This window comes from Lasioglossum baleicum, chromosome 12 (genome assembly GCF_051020765.1).
Source record: "Lasioglossum baleicum chromosome 12, iyLasBale1, whole genome shotgun sequence".
NCBI lineage: Eukaryota > Metazoa > Arthropoda > Insecta > Hymenoptera > Halictidae > Lasioglossum > Lasioglossum baleicum.
The window spans coordinates 16,117,352-16,134,139 of record NC_134940.1 but is presented as its reverse complement, the minus strand read 5'-3'; the positions used below and the strand labels follow the sequence as shown (position 1 = coordinate 16,134,139).

The 16,788-nt window shown below is 37.4% G+C and overlaps 1 protein-coding gene across 16 annotated transcripts; it reads left to right on the top strand.

Moving 5' to 3' along the window:
• Positions 1 to 507: 507 nt before the first annotated feature.
• B52 (serine and arginine rich splicing factor B52) lies at positions 508 to 16,768 on the top strand. Of its 16 annotated transcripts, none has more exons than XM_076435313.1 (13): positions 553 to 667; positions 1,606 to 1,651; positions 3,090 to 3,216; positions 3,926 to 3,996; positions 6,326 to 6,421; positions 7,184 to 7,207; positions 7,358 to 7,414; positions 7,697 to 7,766; positions 13,473 to 13,546; positions 14,319 to 14,507; positions 15,123 to 15,248; positions 15,733 to 15,807; positions 15,891 to 16,768. In XM_076435313.1, the coding sequence occupies exons 2-13, from the start codon at positions 1,644 to 1,646 to the stop codon at positions 16,030 to 16,032; spliced, it is 1,059 nt and encodes a 352-aa protein (XP_076291428.1). In that variant the 5' UTR covers positions 553 to 667; positions 1,606 to 1,643; the 3' UTR covers positions 16,033 to 16,768. The 16 variants fall into 16 exon arrangements, with proteins under 16 accessions (XP_076291422.1, XP_076291423.1, XP_076291435.1 ...); XM_076435316.1 differs by having other exon boundaries at positions 554 to 667; positions 15,745 to 15,807; XM_076435304.1 differs by having other exon boundaries at positions 555 to 667; positions 15,685 to 15,807.
• The last annotated feature ends 20 nt before the right edge of the window (positions 16,769 to 16,788 follow it).

The window sequence follows — 16,788 nt, the reverse complement described above, 5'->3', positions numbered from 1 at the left end:
ATCATAATCACAACGAAAATACTGTTGAGCTTCTACATAATGAAATCGATTATAACAACAATACGGAAAATAGCAATAACATCGAACGCTATTTCGTCTTAATCAAATTTCCCGCTAAATGCTACTGCGTAAATTTCTCTCAAATCCAAATTGTATTCTGCAAGCATTTTGAAACTGCCTGTTGGTACGATAAACATTTTTAACAATTGCCAGAAAATTACAAGAACATTGAATTAATTAGGGAATAAACATTCGTAAAGTCTACCACTTGAAACATTCTTAATAAATAATTTAATCGCAATATTACTATTCGAAGGGAAGGGATAACGGCGAGTAAAAGACCGATTATGGTATCTTATTAAACAGATTACATGTTTAATAAAAGCAATACGTGTTCAATAATTTTTGGTTGTATTTATTTTAGTGAAACTGCTTTATTTCTCGTTAAATTATTAAAAATGTTCATCTTTGGGCGTCTGTTGTCGAGGCTCCGAGCGGCGACCACTTTAATTTCAGTGGCGTGAACCCCGTTTTGTTTCCGTTACTGCGGCGAGCCATCTTGCTCCAGACGCCGATCATTACTTCTTCTAGTAATTTCAGTGGTATCGTGTCGTACAACAGTATAAAGTTTTAGTGGACGAGACAACGTTGCTTTACGTGTATTCAGGTGAGTTTATAAACATGTTCTTCAGTCCCAAACACCGCGTCCACTCGCAGAATAGTGAATTGTTTGCAAATATCTAGTTTTACGAATAAAAAACGTCTACGATGGTCCGCGACGACTGTTAGCTTCCCTTGTTGTAACGCGTTAACGGCATTGTTCGTTAATCTAGTTTTCTATTCGGTTTTTTCCTTATAGTTTCAATAAAATTTAGTTGCCGCAAAAGTTCTATAGCCTATCGTAATGACGTGGCAGTAACTTTCGATATTCTGTGTCACATGGCTGCTCGTTTATAAAACCTCTTGTAACCAAACAGAAGAAGTACGACGCAATAGATAGTTTTTTCAAATCCTTTCGCGATTAATGAATGACTCGAAATATTTCGTTTCGATATTATTCGCTACTGTTTACGCAACATCGCGTGCCGTTAATCGTTTATAGCGTTCCGTTTAAATTGTATATAGAATAAATACGGTTGATTTATCGCTAGATCGAAGTAACTTTGCTAATTCTTGGATGTCGCGTTCTTATCTTCCATTTTCTTGTTTACGTGTCCCCTCGCAAAACTGGTGGAAGATTGCTTCGAGCGATCAGACGACCGCCATTTTATGAAACGAGTGCCCGATAAAAGAGTACGCGTTCTCGATCGCGCGGAACATACTGTACTTCTTATAAATATATTTATTTAGATAGTATTTTTTTCATTCCCCTAATGTAAATAATGTTCGTCGATTACGATTCATAAGAGTTTGTTGGAAAACAAAGTACCGTTAGTATTTAACCGTTGAAACAGCATATTAATAAGACGAAAGTAATCGATCTTTAACGGTACATTGTTTGACGTGGACTTTAACCTGTTAACCGACGAAAGCTTTGTGATTCGTCATTTATATTTATTTTCAACAACAATGCAGTAGTGTAAATAACTTTTATTCGTTTTTAAGTGTACATCTGCGAGCAAGGGCTAACAGGTTAAACAACCATGAATGGGTAACGAATTGTATACACTTTAAGATCGATGTTGCGATTACATATTTAATAATAAAAAATCGAAATTTAGAACTTCATTCACCGAGAATTGTTTTTTGAGTTTGCTTACTTTATTATTTTTGCTGGTTGCATCAAACGAATTCGGTACAATTCGAATAAAATGGAGGATACATTTTGATGCGCAGTTAATGGAGTACGGGCAATACCAAAAGGTGGGAAAGTTTGAATTTCCCACTTACATTTGAATTGTATTTTTGTTAAATTTTTATTGAAGTACCGAATACGGCTGATGTTTAACGTTCTTTGACTGAACACGTTTTTGGCTGAGTAAGCATGAACATGTAAACACTTGAATAGTATATACTATAGCGATTCATGCCTGGTTATGCACTGAATATTGATACACATTTTTTTATTTGAAAATGTATATAGACAACATTCTTTTTGTTACAAGTGCATGAGACGTGCTTAATATTAAATCGAAATATTTTGCATAAAAGCAATGGTTTTTGTTACGCTTCTAAAGAGAAAAAAAAAAGAACGAAGTGTAACAAAATTTTTCTTCTGCAAATCGATCGAATTTTCATTTACGTCTTTGCAAAAGCGAGTTTATCGTTTCTTAAATATAATATTTAGAGAATATCGCTACATCAAATTCTATAATGCTTCCACTCTTTTTATGTATATGCATTTATTAACACTTAATAGTCCTAAAATGCATAATCCAATTTACACGTTCTACATTATTTTCGTTGTTACAATAAGCAGCATGTCACTAGCCCTTTCCTTGTCATTAAAAATCATTGCAGTAAAGTTAAATTCACGCTTGTGGTATCATTCCTGTATTGTTTGTTAAGGTCCTGCTATTTAAATGTGTTGTATGCGATGATTAACAAAGGTTGTATGACAAAGAAACTCGTATCACTTGGTTTAGCGACAGCCTTGTAGTTTCTTTTCTTAAGGGCACCTCTTTATTGCACTTGTGACTTTCTTTCGATCGATTTATATATAGTATCAACTATAATTTAAAAAAAGAGCTATCTTTTAATATCAGAACCTAGAGTCATTGATGTTTGTTTCCTTAATCAAAAACTCTTTCAGAGAGAAAAAATGAAACGATATCGCTAATGTCAGTCTCACAAGCTGCATTGCAATTCTCAGCCAGAATGACCAGAAAAAAATTTAACGTAACTGTTCTTATATTGTCATGTGACTAAAAAAAAATGGCAGGTTCTTAAGGAAGCCTGTTATGTATGGTGTTTTTATATTTTCCTTTAAGAATGAGCACCCGAGTATTCGTTGGTGGATTAACATACCGGGTGAGAGAGCGCGACCTTGAGAAGTTCTTCCGGAAATATGGTAGAATCAAGGAGGTCGCTATGAAGAATGGATTTGCCTTTGTGGTAAGTCTAATGTGGTTCAATTGTTTTTTTTACAGTATGGTAGGGACAAGGGTCTATGTCGGTGGGCTTCCATACGGCACCAGGGAAAGAGACCTTGAGAGATTTTTCAGAGGCTACGGTCGATTCCGTGATGTCCTCATCAAGAATGGTTACGGCTTTGTTGTAAGTACTGTACAAAATTCTACATACGTCCCTAACACTTTGCTACACTCTGTTTGGTCCCGTATTGTTTAGAATCTGTTGCTTGTAGCGTTCTCTCATGTTTTTAATATGTTGAACTTCTAAAAAGAAAATTAAGTTATTCAAAGAAAAGAAAAGATAAAAGAATGTTTGTCTAAAACTTAATTGCGGACCAAAGCGTGTAGAGTGTAAAGTGTTTCACTTTGAAAATAACTCGAACTCGGGAGTTGATCTGACCTACCTTGAGCCCTGAACACATTGGTACTATGGCTGCATAACGGAGATGTGTGCTGGTTTTCATCGAATAATCTACGAAATGTTTGTAAGTTATACTTAATCAAAAGAGGATTGTGTTACGAGTAACCGACACTCGATTATTTAGTACTTCTGGGGTAAAAAACAAGTATCATGTACAAATATATTTTCAATGTTTATTCAAAATGAAACTAATGCAATGGAATTTTATCTGACTAATATCGTCTTTCGTTGTATAGAGTCAGAATTGTTGAAATTGTTAATCGAATTACTTATTTTCAATACTCTGTCGTGTAACATGTTAAGCTAGGTATGTTCTGTAACTGCTAGTAAGAAATTGCATCATACGGTTGATATAAGATTCTACTGCATGTAAAATCTGACAATTGTCCTACTGTTGGAAATTGATTTGTAATATAAATTGTTCTGTTCGCAGGAGTTCGATGACTATAGGGATGCAGATGATGCTGTCTATGAGCTCAATGGAAAGGAGCTGTTAGGAGAAAGGTAATGCGTACTATTTTATTGATACGTACGTTTCACATATCTATATACAGATAAAGAGAAGCATATGTTAGGAGAATGGTGTAGGTAGCATGTTTTGCATGATTAGTATATCTTTTCACAATACATATCTGATTTGTGGATCATTAAATCCACTTTTAAATTCGTTTAATAATATTATTGGTACCAGACGAAGAAGTACCATTTAAAGCTTGTAGTTCATAATTGTGCCTTCTTCTAGGATATTTAAGAGAAACAATTTTTCGAATATTGAAAGTGCAACATTAGCATTCGTAATCGATAGAAATGAAGTACGATCGTATAGTAAATTCAGGATGTCACCTTACAAATTTGGAAGTTGCTTGTATTTGTTAATGTTGCACAAATAAGTAGATTTGTTCATGAGAAGCAATAGCATTGACAATATATTTTTTCAATTCCCGAAAATTTTAAGTGAAGTGCTTTCGTTCTAAACAGTTCCACACAGATATGTTTGTATATTCGTAATTAAAGGCATCATAGAATTTTATAGAGTACAAAGAAAGCAGATAAAAAAAAGAACACTTTATATTTGCCTATGCATAATTTTACAGATAGTAAATTGTGTGAATAAAAGTCACTGGTATAACATGAACGATATCTGTCGATTCAGATTCTTATTTTCGCTATTATTTTCTTTTAGTATTATAAATAAAGCCAGAACACGTTCAAAGATATTTAATTCTAATTCTAATTTTATCTTGTACCAGTAATATTATCTGCTGTTGCTTCTGTATAATTTTGAATTGCCAAATATGTACAAACACTTTCTTTTCGTTTCTATTGCCTTTAAGTTTGTTAACGCATTCAATGAACGGCGTCTGTCCTCCAAATTATCGATTGGATTTGTTTTGGAATAAAAGTGCATCTTACTTAAATAGCCGATGTGACTTGCCGCCATTTTGAACTACTTCCATCAATTCCCCGATCGTAAACATGACTATATATTACTACACATATATAAATATATCGATACTTCTACAAAAAAAAAACAAGAATGCCTCAACATTTTAAAAGTAATGTATATTGCTTCTTAAAAAAAAGAAAAAATACTGTATATACAAATTTAAAAAAAAAAGAAAGATATCAATGTTTCCCATAATTCTCTGGCGATCGTTATTTATCCGTTAATCATATTAGAGGGGATCTCCAGTCAATTATGAGCAGGGCTTGAAACAGTTTCGAAAATTACTGTATAAAACTGTTATATAAAGGTTCCGATTCAAACAGTTACAAGGAACATTCATTCTGAATAACTGTTACACGTAGTACCAAAATTTCAAACCACTATCTGTTTCAGTTACGGCTCCTATTTTGGTTCATATATCGGTTCCAAAACGGTTCTACTCGTCAATGAAAGTCAGACATCATAAATGCGAAAACAAGAAATCGATACTTCCACCTATCAATGTTTTGTCCTGAATAATATAGTGCGTGTGAATGTGACAAATATGTAGCTGCTTTATTTATTTCAATGCTTGAATAGAAATCGATAACATGTGTATATATTTATTATATATATGTTTGTTCTTCTTAATGATTTTACACGTACCCAGTAATCTGCAGAGTTGCGTTAATTAGTGGATTAAGAATTCATTCTGGAACCGATATAGAACCGAAAGGACAACTATATTACGGGGGACCAACACAGGAAATCGAAACCATAATCGAAAAACAGATAACAGTTCGAAAGTTTGGTTCTGTGTAACAGCTACTCGGAACGCGAGGGTTCTTCGGGACCGTTTCAAGAACCAAGATTACTATTATAACAGTTTTCAAGCCCTGATTACAAGGAAACTCGTGCGCAATGAAAAAGGTTCTACACTTACATTGGTGAATTACACGCGTTAAAAACCGAAGACAGCAACTGCTCTAGCAAAATTATAAAATGGGGATGTATAACGAAGACGAGCGTGAAAGAAAGAGAGCGAGCGAGCGAGCGAGCGAGAGAGAGAGAGGGGACAGCGCCTCAGTTGCTGGACTGACGATAAGATGATGAAATATATATATATATGATGATGATCATGCTGACGATGATGATGATCATGATGATAGAATAACGGATTTCGAGAGGAAGCTGAGAGGAATGGAAAAGAAAAAAAAGGATGGAAGGAAGGAAGGAAGCACCTTTAGAGTAAGAATTAGTCGAGGACTTAGGCGGGGTTTTGTTGGGTGTGTTTCAGAGTGGCGGTGGAGATAGCACGGGGTGTTTCAGGGAGGCGAGGCGACCGTGGCTACGGACGCTCACGCTCCTGGAGAGACAAGTAAGCATATCCAATGTGTCTTGTTACAGAATTACTGTAGAGAGGGCCCGGGGGACACCTAGGGGTAGTGACCAGTGGCGCTATGGTGACTCCCGTGGTGGTTATGGGGACTCGAGGCGATCTGCGTAAGACACGCTATCCTTTTTTTTATTTTATCAGAGCGATCATTATCCCCTCCTCCCCTGATGGCAATCAACTTGAGATATGCAAAATATTTATCAGCTTGAAGGAAGAAAAGCAATCATCAACTGTTTATGTTCTTTTCTTTACTAATGAAAAGAATAACATAACTCTGGCACACACATCAATCTTCTGTTCCGTTCCTTGTTTACAGTTTTCTTTTAATTATATATGTTGTGATAGTGTAGTGAAATAATTTTGCATATCGCCCCTACAGGGAAGAACGTTACACCTCGGATAAATGATTAGCTCTAGATTAGATAACGCGTGATTACGAAGCTTTCGCTTTTTTTTCGACAACGAAATGAAGAAGTCCGTTCGGTCACGCGCACGCCAATCATTTGTTTTTTATTTCTCTAATTAGTTCTCTCGAATTGGTTGTCTTGGATTTGACTGCTCTCCCGGGTACGTCGAGTATGTTTGTTTCTTTTTTCACGATGGAAACATACACGATCCGGAGCATCGCTGCGAGATGTAAACGCAGCGGATAAGAATCTATGCATTCGTGTATATCTATCTATCTGGCCGTGGTATTATTTTCTTTTTTTCGTACGGAGATTAGCTTAATGTCTAGTGAAACAGAAAAGATAACGATATATAACCCTCCCGCAGACATTATGTTGTCAATAAAGTTACTGGTAGTTGAGAGAGGTGACGAACGAATGTAATTGGCGACTAATAGATGTGTGGTATTGTGTTTGTTACAGCCGAGACGATATGCGGCACGACAGGTACGCTATTGCTGCATTTTGAGTAGATTTGATTCGATTGGAACAGGTGATTGATTGTGTGCCTGAGCAATGAGTGCAGATCTGTAGTTATTTGCTGAAGGTTTAACCAACGAACCGTTATTTCTGTTCACATGACATCCCTTTTTGCAGAGATAGTGTGAACAGAAACACGAGGACTGCATCTAGCTACAAGCAATCATTGCCCAGGTACATACATCCAATGTTACGCTCTAACGATACGTCTACTTCATTTCTTTAAAATCAATTTTATAAATTTACATATATAATATAATTTACTTGAATTTAATTTTACATATAAACATATAATATCATTCAATTTTTTCTGAGATTTTAACTTAACTTACGTTCTTGCAATTTTTCATAGTAGAGTTTTTCATAAAATATTTCATATATAAAAGTCAGGTCCAAGACAAACCTGCGCTAACTGAAACGTTCAAACAATATAATACCCATGTTTTCCTTTTGTAGATACGGACCACCCACACGCACCGAGTACCGCCTTACCGTGGAAAATCTATCCAGTCGTGTCAGCTGGCAGGTAAGCAATATCTGTACCCTTGCTTTCGTCGTTTTACCATTACCGACTGACGATAGCTATTTTTCGTGAGTTTGATTGCTACTCGAGGTTCTAATGCAAAAAAGAAACCGAAACGTTGTTCTTGCGAATACACGAAAAAGAATCCGCATACACGTATATACATATACGTGCATATATGTATACATGTGTATAGATATACGATGCTTCCTCTCGCTGGTGATTTTTTTTTTAATTCTTCCGCCACTTTTTCGTATCCCCGAGTCGAACCAAACTTACCACCGCGGCATTTTAGTATCGTACTGTTTTTTATTCGATTTTTCTTTCGTCATTTTAAGTTCGTTCACTCATCCAAACTCTATATCTTCTATTCCGAATGCTAATGACCAAAAAAAAAAGAAATGAAAGATGTACATTTTGATCAAGTAAGTCTGTGGCATATTCGAAATTTTTCAAATCTTGAACACGCCCGGCCGAAAAAGACCCTCCAAAAAAGTACGTGTATACGTGACGAGACCGATGAGAATCTGAGAAAAACGGCGGGAAAGAGCAGAGAAAAAAACGAGATGAGAAAGGTGCATAGGAGATAGAAAGAGAACACAGGGACAAATCGAGGAAACGATGAAAAGCACAAGAGCAACACCAGGTCGTGAGAATTTCGAGAAAAAAAAAGTGTGACTCTTAGCCTCGAAGAGAACTCTCCCGATGATACTTGGATTAGAAAGAGCGCGCAGCTGATTTGGAAGAAGAGGTGCTAGAACGGAAGAGACATGAAGCAACGAAGGAGATGAAGACAGACAACGTGCACGCAAACAGTTGAGAAAGATATTGACGATAGGTCGATCCGCGGGAACGCATGGGAAAACTATGTGGGAAATACCAGGACGCACTGCATCTTTCGAAATCCTTGATCAGAACATAACAGATTATAAATATATCAATCTATCCAATATATGTATATGTCCCGTATATATATATATATACACACATGTATATATATAAACACGTAACACGAATGCCAAGGACAAATTAAAGCAGGCAGAAACTAGCTCTGCAACAAAAAAAAAACGGTGAACCAAGTCTTACTTGATCAATATACATTAATCGTCCAAGTAATTCTACTATAAATCGTCTATAATCGTACTTTTCGGATGCTCTCACTCCCTCTCTCTATCTCTCTCTTTCTCTATACATATATACAATATTGGTTGTCTCTTTTAAACTGAAAAAAGTATATACGGAATTATAAATATATATATATATGAAATATATATTCTCGCTCGGTCGATTATAAATCTCGATTCCTCGACGTGTGTTCCTTTTCTCAATTTTATTATTTCATTTACGTTCGGCCAACAGTGTGAGGAAAAACAATAAAATTGATGTTCTTTCCGAAGAGCCATGTCCTCTTCGCCGAGGAGGGGCGACCGGTAGGGCCAATAGACTGATGATGTGCGATGATAAAGATGACGATGCACGCGATGGGCCCGCCTTGAGGTCAAGTGGCACCAGGTTGGTTTCTGAGGTGTCCCGGGTGAGAGAGATAGCCGCGTGGCACACTGGGTACACCTACCACCTACCGCCTACTACTACTTGCGCAGTGATACGTGGCGAAACAGTCCCAGTGAGACAATCCCAGTGACACCGATAGGGTTCTTACGTATCTGCGATCCTTTCATCGGTGATCGGTCTTGGAGAGAAAATCGTCTGCCTTCTACGAATCATCAATGACTATGACCTGTCTATGGATTATACTCTATATTCACCACCGTCATCGACTCTTCGCTTCTGACCCCCTGCCAAACCTTGGTATATCCTCTGAACTTCAACGTACACATGCTAAAACCTCTTCCCCTCATCCTCGTTCTGCCGAATCATCGCATCCTCACGCAAAATTTCTGTCATGGCCGATATATCACAACGATTCACGACCATCCAACAGAGCATATCACGCAACCTATCTCTCCTGCCATACGGTCATCATCATCCCCACACCCATCAACTGTCCTTCTGTCCCAAAAGAAAAAAAGAAGTACACCCCCTTCTCTATCCCATCTAACTCTGTACTATCACATTTGTTACTACTACACTACCGACTGTTACTGCTACTGGTACCGCCACCAACTTAGCCATCTAGTAAGTCAGGCAGCGGCCACCCATGAGGGCATACACGGGCCGAAACCCGAACCATCCGCGACTACGCCACACAGATCCGTTCGACCCGACCAAGCGCCGTTGTGTCTGGCCTTTCTCTCTGTCCGTAAGCAAGGTGGTGCCTGGGCCCAAGGTAAATGCGTCACCTTAACCGAGTGTACTCTTTAGATATATACATTATATCTATTCTATACATATATACGTATATATATATTTATGTATATCTTCATATATATTATATATATATATATATACATACACACACTTACACATTTGTGATAACCTTCTCATTTGTCGTTGCTGTACAGGCAGAGTCGCGGAGAAACGGGACACTCGACCACGGTATTCGCGAGGAGAATCAACAAACCTCGAGACGATTATCATGTAGAAACTATGTTCAGTAGAAAAAAGTAGGACAGTTTTTTTTATATTCAACAAACAATGTATTCACTTGTAAAATACGAAAAAGGATATTGTCACAGAAAAGTTATAAGTTGTCCATATATTATGTTAGGGGTTAAGAATTATAAATAACAACGTGCACAGAGTTCATTTGATTTTCTTTGTGTAATATACAAAATTGTAGAATCTTTTTAAACGATCTTACTGTTTTACATTCGATCTATTCATTTTTCTCAGAAATGCATAAAATCCGCAGTCTAATGATAGAAGTTCTATCGAGTTTCACCTCGTTGCAACCTGAAAAATCTCACGAATTTTGTTGCTCCGGAGATATCGAACCCCTTAGTGAGAAAATTTGTTCACTCTCGGAACGAATACCGTGCCTCTGTTTCCATGGAACACGAAAGGAAACGTCCGAAGCAAAAGCTGTGTTGCTCGATGGCAGCGCATGCGTTGATGTAAACCAATTTTTTGTGCGACGTTATTTCGAAGGATGTTCGACGAAATATCGATGATCTTCGAATAACCTTCGAGATACAGTCCAATGAGAAATTCATTTGTATTATCATGTTCGCCCCGCGGGGCAGTGCAACTTTCGTCTTGGGACGTTTTCTTGTCTAGAATTCCAGCGGGAACGGTTCGAGTGTCGAGTTCTTCGGACGACCCACTCTGTATTCTCTACATTCCTTCAAATATATATTTATATATACATATGTTACATATCTGTGCACCATAGTGGTCAGGTGTTTTTTATATATGTAGATTTATTGAGATCATTCGACGAGCTTGAGGAGACCGTGCACACACGAGTAAATCCAGTACCAGAGGGGACCAGTTTCACAGTATAGTAATACAATAGTGTTATAATAATTGTGCTCGAAATTAGGCATCCACGTTCATTTGCTTCATAGTGTGTTCTCGTGCAGTCAAACTCCATTTATATGAACTCGTCCGGGACAAGCAGTTCATGTAGTTGGGCAGTTGATATATGTAGTAGCAGTCCACGTTCTGATAAGTGGATTCGATCATGTTTGCTCAGTCATTATAGCAATAGCTCAGAGTTTATGAATTTGAGAATTGCATACATCTAAGAACAGTAATTTATAAAGATCAAAAGCTTTTATTATTCAGTAACCGTAAAACATTTATATTAAAAGTTCAGCTAATTACAAAGAGTATTACTTCTTTTTATTTCAGTACTTTATAAAGATTTATAGATTTTGCCAGATTTTATAAAGTTTTCGAACATTGTAAATTAATTTAATTTGCTTCCGGCTGTGCTTTCAACCATGTATAACAGTATTTTACAATATTCTTCGTTGATTTTATAATATTGGACACTTTAGACAAACAAATTGCTGTTTCGCTACTTTTCAAACTTTCCAGAATTTTGGTTCAGATAAATGGAGTTCTACTATACTTAAAGAATTGATTACGCGCGGGAATTTCGAACAACCGCAGTAGCACGGGCGCGCAGCATATTTTTGAAACAGGAGAACTGAAGGAACAAGTCGAAGAGAACAACTTTTCTTTATGCAAGGCAATTTCATCGTGTCATGTTCTGTTTCTATTCTTTTTTGGTGTCCAGTGAGAGAGTACCAAAAGGGAGAAGTTTTCGGTAAACCCCTCCCGGTAACGCGTTTTTCCAGTTGGATCGTTCAAGCGGTGTGCTCTCAAGCAACTTTGCTCATGTTCTGGATACGATTTGTGTGACACCGAACGATATCATCCGGATGTCACGGATGAGAGATACCTCGAAGAGACGTCAAGATCGAACAACGACACGGAGAAAGAAAGAGAAAGAAACACAGAAAGAGAGAGAATAACAAGACGCGCGCGCACCTCACAACAGAGTCCACAACATAAAGCCGTACCTGGTTCCCACAAGTACAAGTTCCGCCGATGAGAACGGAAAGGATACATCCAACACCACGCACGCACACACAGAGAGACAGAGATGGATAAAGATTCGTACGACCACCACGTTCTTAGAGGAAACGAGAAGAAGGAGAATATCAAGAGGAGCCACTCTGAAACCTAATCGGATCTCCTGCTCTGCAGTGTGCGAGAACATCGGGGAGAAAATCATTCTTCCAACCTTGTTCAACTTGTCGCGAGAATCAAGGACAACGATCCCGAAATTCTGTAACATTGTTTACATTGTTTTTGTTTGTCGGCCATTGAGAATTCTTATTTTTCTCGGCTAGAGCGGCAGCATCTGCTCGTGTGTTTTCTGTTTGCCTCGAAACTACAAATTCTTCGCATAGCAAGAGTTTCCAGACGGGCAGCATTTATTTCCAATCTCGCATCACGTTACTTCATTCTTCATTGTCGACTTGAAATGAGCAACTTGTCTCTTCTTTCTGCCCTATGCAAGTTCCATCTTTTGAACGGTCTTCTTTGTAGTTTTCCGATCGAACCGCAAGCTTTGTTTATTTGTATATGCTTAAATAGAAGGAGATTCATTCAGAAAACTATTTATTTTTTCTTTTCACCAATGTTTGTTACGTTGATCATCAACGTTTTGCGATCTCTTCTCTCTCTCTCTCTCTCTATGCTGCAATGATGTAATTGTGAGCCACTCTGCAGAAATATGTCTTGAATTATTGTACGCGTAGGAATGATTGCTGCTGCCTTGACGCATACCGATTTTATTTTCTGTTCGGGAACGGAAAATTCGTAGATTCTGTGATCGATTTTCTGCAGGGCGGAGGTGTACCTATTGACTGAACCACAAAACTTGTTTCAATGATTGAATTGCATAAAAAGAAAGGTTGCGTCAATCACAGATACTAAATTCGAGCACATATTTCCAACCTAATAATCAACACTGAAGATTCGGAACAGGGACAGGACATTGCTTTCCTTTTTTTCAGTAAGGATAATAGAGTCACTCTTTCGAGCACACGTGTCTGCAAGTAGGAAAAAGGAGCTATTACGTAGGACAAGTACAGTGGATATAAAAAAGAGTGCACAGGAAAAATACATATAAATTGCCTTTTAACCTATGCGTTAATCTTAGTAGTAATAGGAACACAACTTAGTATTAATTCATAACGTGAATATTAATCGTATATCATAATGTTTTAATCGTTAAGCGATCTTTCGGATGTCATTACGATATATTAATTCGTTTTTTTGTGTGGTGCTCAGGATTTGAAGGATTATATGAGACAGGCTGGAGAAGTGACATACGCAGATGCACACAAGCAGCGCAGAAATGAAGGGTGAGTTTCCTGATCGATTTGAACCGTTTCAACGTACAGTAACTCCCATTAATATTCGAACACTCTTAAAAGGACGATAACTTTTTTAATATTGGACCATATGATTTGAACTTTTTCGAGAAGTTAGAACAATTAATTGGTTTGCTACACAATGTGAAAACAATTTTCTGAAATAAATTTCAAGTTGTCGGAATTGCAGAGAAAATACTGAAAGTTGTATATTGCAACTTTTTTATGTGGGCTTACTTGATAATTTCGAAAACATGTTTCGTCGATATGTATCAATTAAACATACTCTGAAAATTTCATCAAAATTGGTCGACGTTGCAATGAGCTACAAACATTTACAGATGGTAAAAATTGCAATTTTTCATGATTTTCGGTCTTTAACTGCAATAAATCTAAGGATTCTTACAACTTTCAATGTCTGTCGTTTCTTTTGCATCGACTGATTTCGATAAAACGTTTACAATGCATATAATTAACACAGACCTACCAAACGTACTTTTTAAGATTCCAATACAGGCCCATATAAAAAAAAGTTGTAAAATGCAACTTTTAGTATTTTCTCTACAGTTCCGACCAATTGCAATTTTCGAAAAAATTTCTTTTCGCATCCTTTAGTAAACTAATTGCTCTAGCTTCCCAAGAGAGTCCAATATTTAAAAAGTTATTTAGTAGGTTTTTTGAGAGCGTCCGAATATTAATGGGAGCCACTGTAGATCGACAAGATCAAAATTACTTATCTCCGAATCGTTTCGTGTTGTTACAGAGTTGTAGAATTCGCAACGTACTCGGACTTGAAGAACGCCATCGACAAATTGGACGACACAGAACTGAACGGACGCAGAATCAGATTAATCGAAGACAAAAGACGCGGCCGTCGCTCAAGATCCTCAAGCTCGAGATCAAGATCTCGATCACGATCACGATCACGTCGCCGATCCCGCTCCCGCTCAAGGTACAATCGTCGTTCTCGATACCGATCAAGGAACTGTCGGGGATATATAATTTCAAAATACTCTCACAGACAGAGAGAGAGAGACTCTAAATCTGCATTTTTATAATTTTACTTTTCCTTTAATTTTTTATAATCGTATACACTTCAAGTTTGATTTCTCATGCATGGCATACATTGAGATTCGCATAAAGGCAAATTAGATTTCGTAGTTGCTATTTACTGCCCCTGGCAAAAAGCATTCGATTCAATGAACCTATATCGCGCTTCGAACTAGACTGCGGATTTTATGCATTCCTAAAATGAGAATCATCGGGAGAATTTAAAGTTTCCAATTAGCAATAGCAAATTCAATGCTAAAGCAACAAATTGTGGAAGGTCGTTTTAATGTAGCCCAAAGCTCTCCAGAGAAGCTTATAGTATTGTTATCCCTTCCAAAAGATATTTCTCAATCCGTGTTATGAATAATTCAGCATGCGGGTGCACTCTTTAAAAATTAAATAAAACTCTTAACGAAATAAACAATTGTTCACGTTGCATAAAGATCCGCGATCTATTTATAATCGCGATTACAATTGATTAACGGCTTCATTAAAGGAATGTTTTTCTTTGTATTAGGAGTCGCCGCAGCTCTCGTAGCCGTAGCCGTCGCAGCAGTCGCTCGAAATCCAGGGCACACTCGAAATCCAAATCAAAGTCCAAATCCAAATCCCCCGAGCGTAGCCGCTCTCGTTCCAAATCCAAGTGAGTATCCTATTCCGTTCTACTATTTCAGAATTGAGTTCATTATTGATTTATATTGTTTCATTACGACTGTGTTGTTTTGGCATTTTATTTATTTGCTTTGTTTCTTGCGCAATTTTATCAATGATTCGACCGTATTCACATGTCACACGTTGTCTCACGCCCCATGTTATACCGTTTGGCCTTGTGTTTGGGCTCGTTTTCGAGATAGAACATCTCTCTGCTCTCTCACGTTGTTTATTTTTCATTTTTTTTTCTCTCTTCTATATACGATCATCGTATTGTTTGTTTTCTTTTTGTTTTTCCTTTTTTTGTTCGTTCAAATACAATCACACCGCATCTCACGACCGGGAGAAAAAGTTGTGAACGAATTCTCATTGTTATGCTTACGTCGTATAATTTTTCTGTCTCCTTCATTTGAACTATAATTTTACAGATCAAGAGACCGCTCAAAGTCGAAATCTAAGTCAAAGTCCAAATCCAGATCTCGTTCTAGGTCCAAAACCGAGAGGTCAAAGTCCAGGTCGCAGTCCAAATCCAAAGCCAAGTCTCCCTCGAAGTGAGTTGAAATCGATATAATTAGCGCAAGTGCAAGCAAATCGATAAGGCTGACGGTTCTAAAATCGTGTTCCGTTTTTCCAGAGACAGGTCTAGTCGCGAACGATCCAGAGGCGACAGATCAAGATCACGATCCGGCAGCAAACATAGCAAAAGCCGCAGCCGTTCACGTTCACCGATGAACGGAGACAAATCGCCAGAAAGCAACAAGCAGAAAGTTGATTAGTGGGAACAACAAACGACCAGAGAGAGAGAGAGAGAACGAGGAGCAACAAAAACACAAAAGGACTAGGATGGAAGAGTGAACGGAGCGAGGAGGAGGGAGGAGAATTTACGGAAGAGGAACTCGAAACAGTTTCAGCTTTTCAGTTTCCTTTTATTTTTTCTACATTACAAATACATCCAAGAAGCCAATTTCATGCCTTGTTTTACGACGTCCATTTTTCTTGTAACACGGTTGACAGTAATAAAACGTTATTACGTGTGACGTGTGTCGTTCATGTAGTGTTATACATGAACCTCGAACAACGTCGTTGTACCGATAAACAAAATTTCTCACTCGCGTCGATCGAAAAACAAAATACACGTAACAATAATTGAAATAAGACGTAATTGGAAGAAATATAATACGTACATTATTTAATGATCGGCTTAATAATAATGAATTGTACATCGTGTTTACTTAACCGAACCAATCTGGCTATATAGATGGTTTCACTTAATTTTAATTGTACACATCTTCATTCGAAACACCACACATCTCGCATTTAGAGAAGTAAGATGTCTTCATACGTACCTTAAACGGACTCTACACGTTTTCGATGTATCGCCGTATATCGAGGAATTCCCTGTAATGGCTTTTTGTATATATTCCTAACAATCACATACGGAGATACGTGATGTGTAATAAATTTAGTGGTAAGAGGTATCTTATTATCAAATAAAATTTCATGCCAAGCCTACGTCTACTGTTCTTTATAGT

Excerpts from the sequence above, each read along its gene's own strand:
- B52 (XM_076435304.1), top strand. Across the intron at positions 7,208-7,357 it reads GACGATATGCGGCACGACAG|AGATAGTGTGAACAGAAACA; the intron begins GTACGCTATTGC and ends CCCTTTTTGCAG. Across the intron at positions 14,508-15,122 it reads CGATCCCGCTCCCGCTCAAG|GAGTCGCCGCAGCTCTCGTA; the intron begins GTACAATCGTCG and ends TCTTTGTATTAG.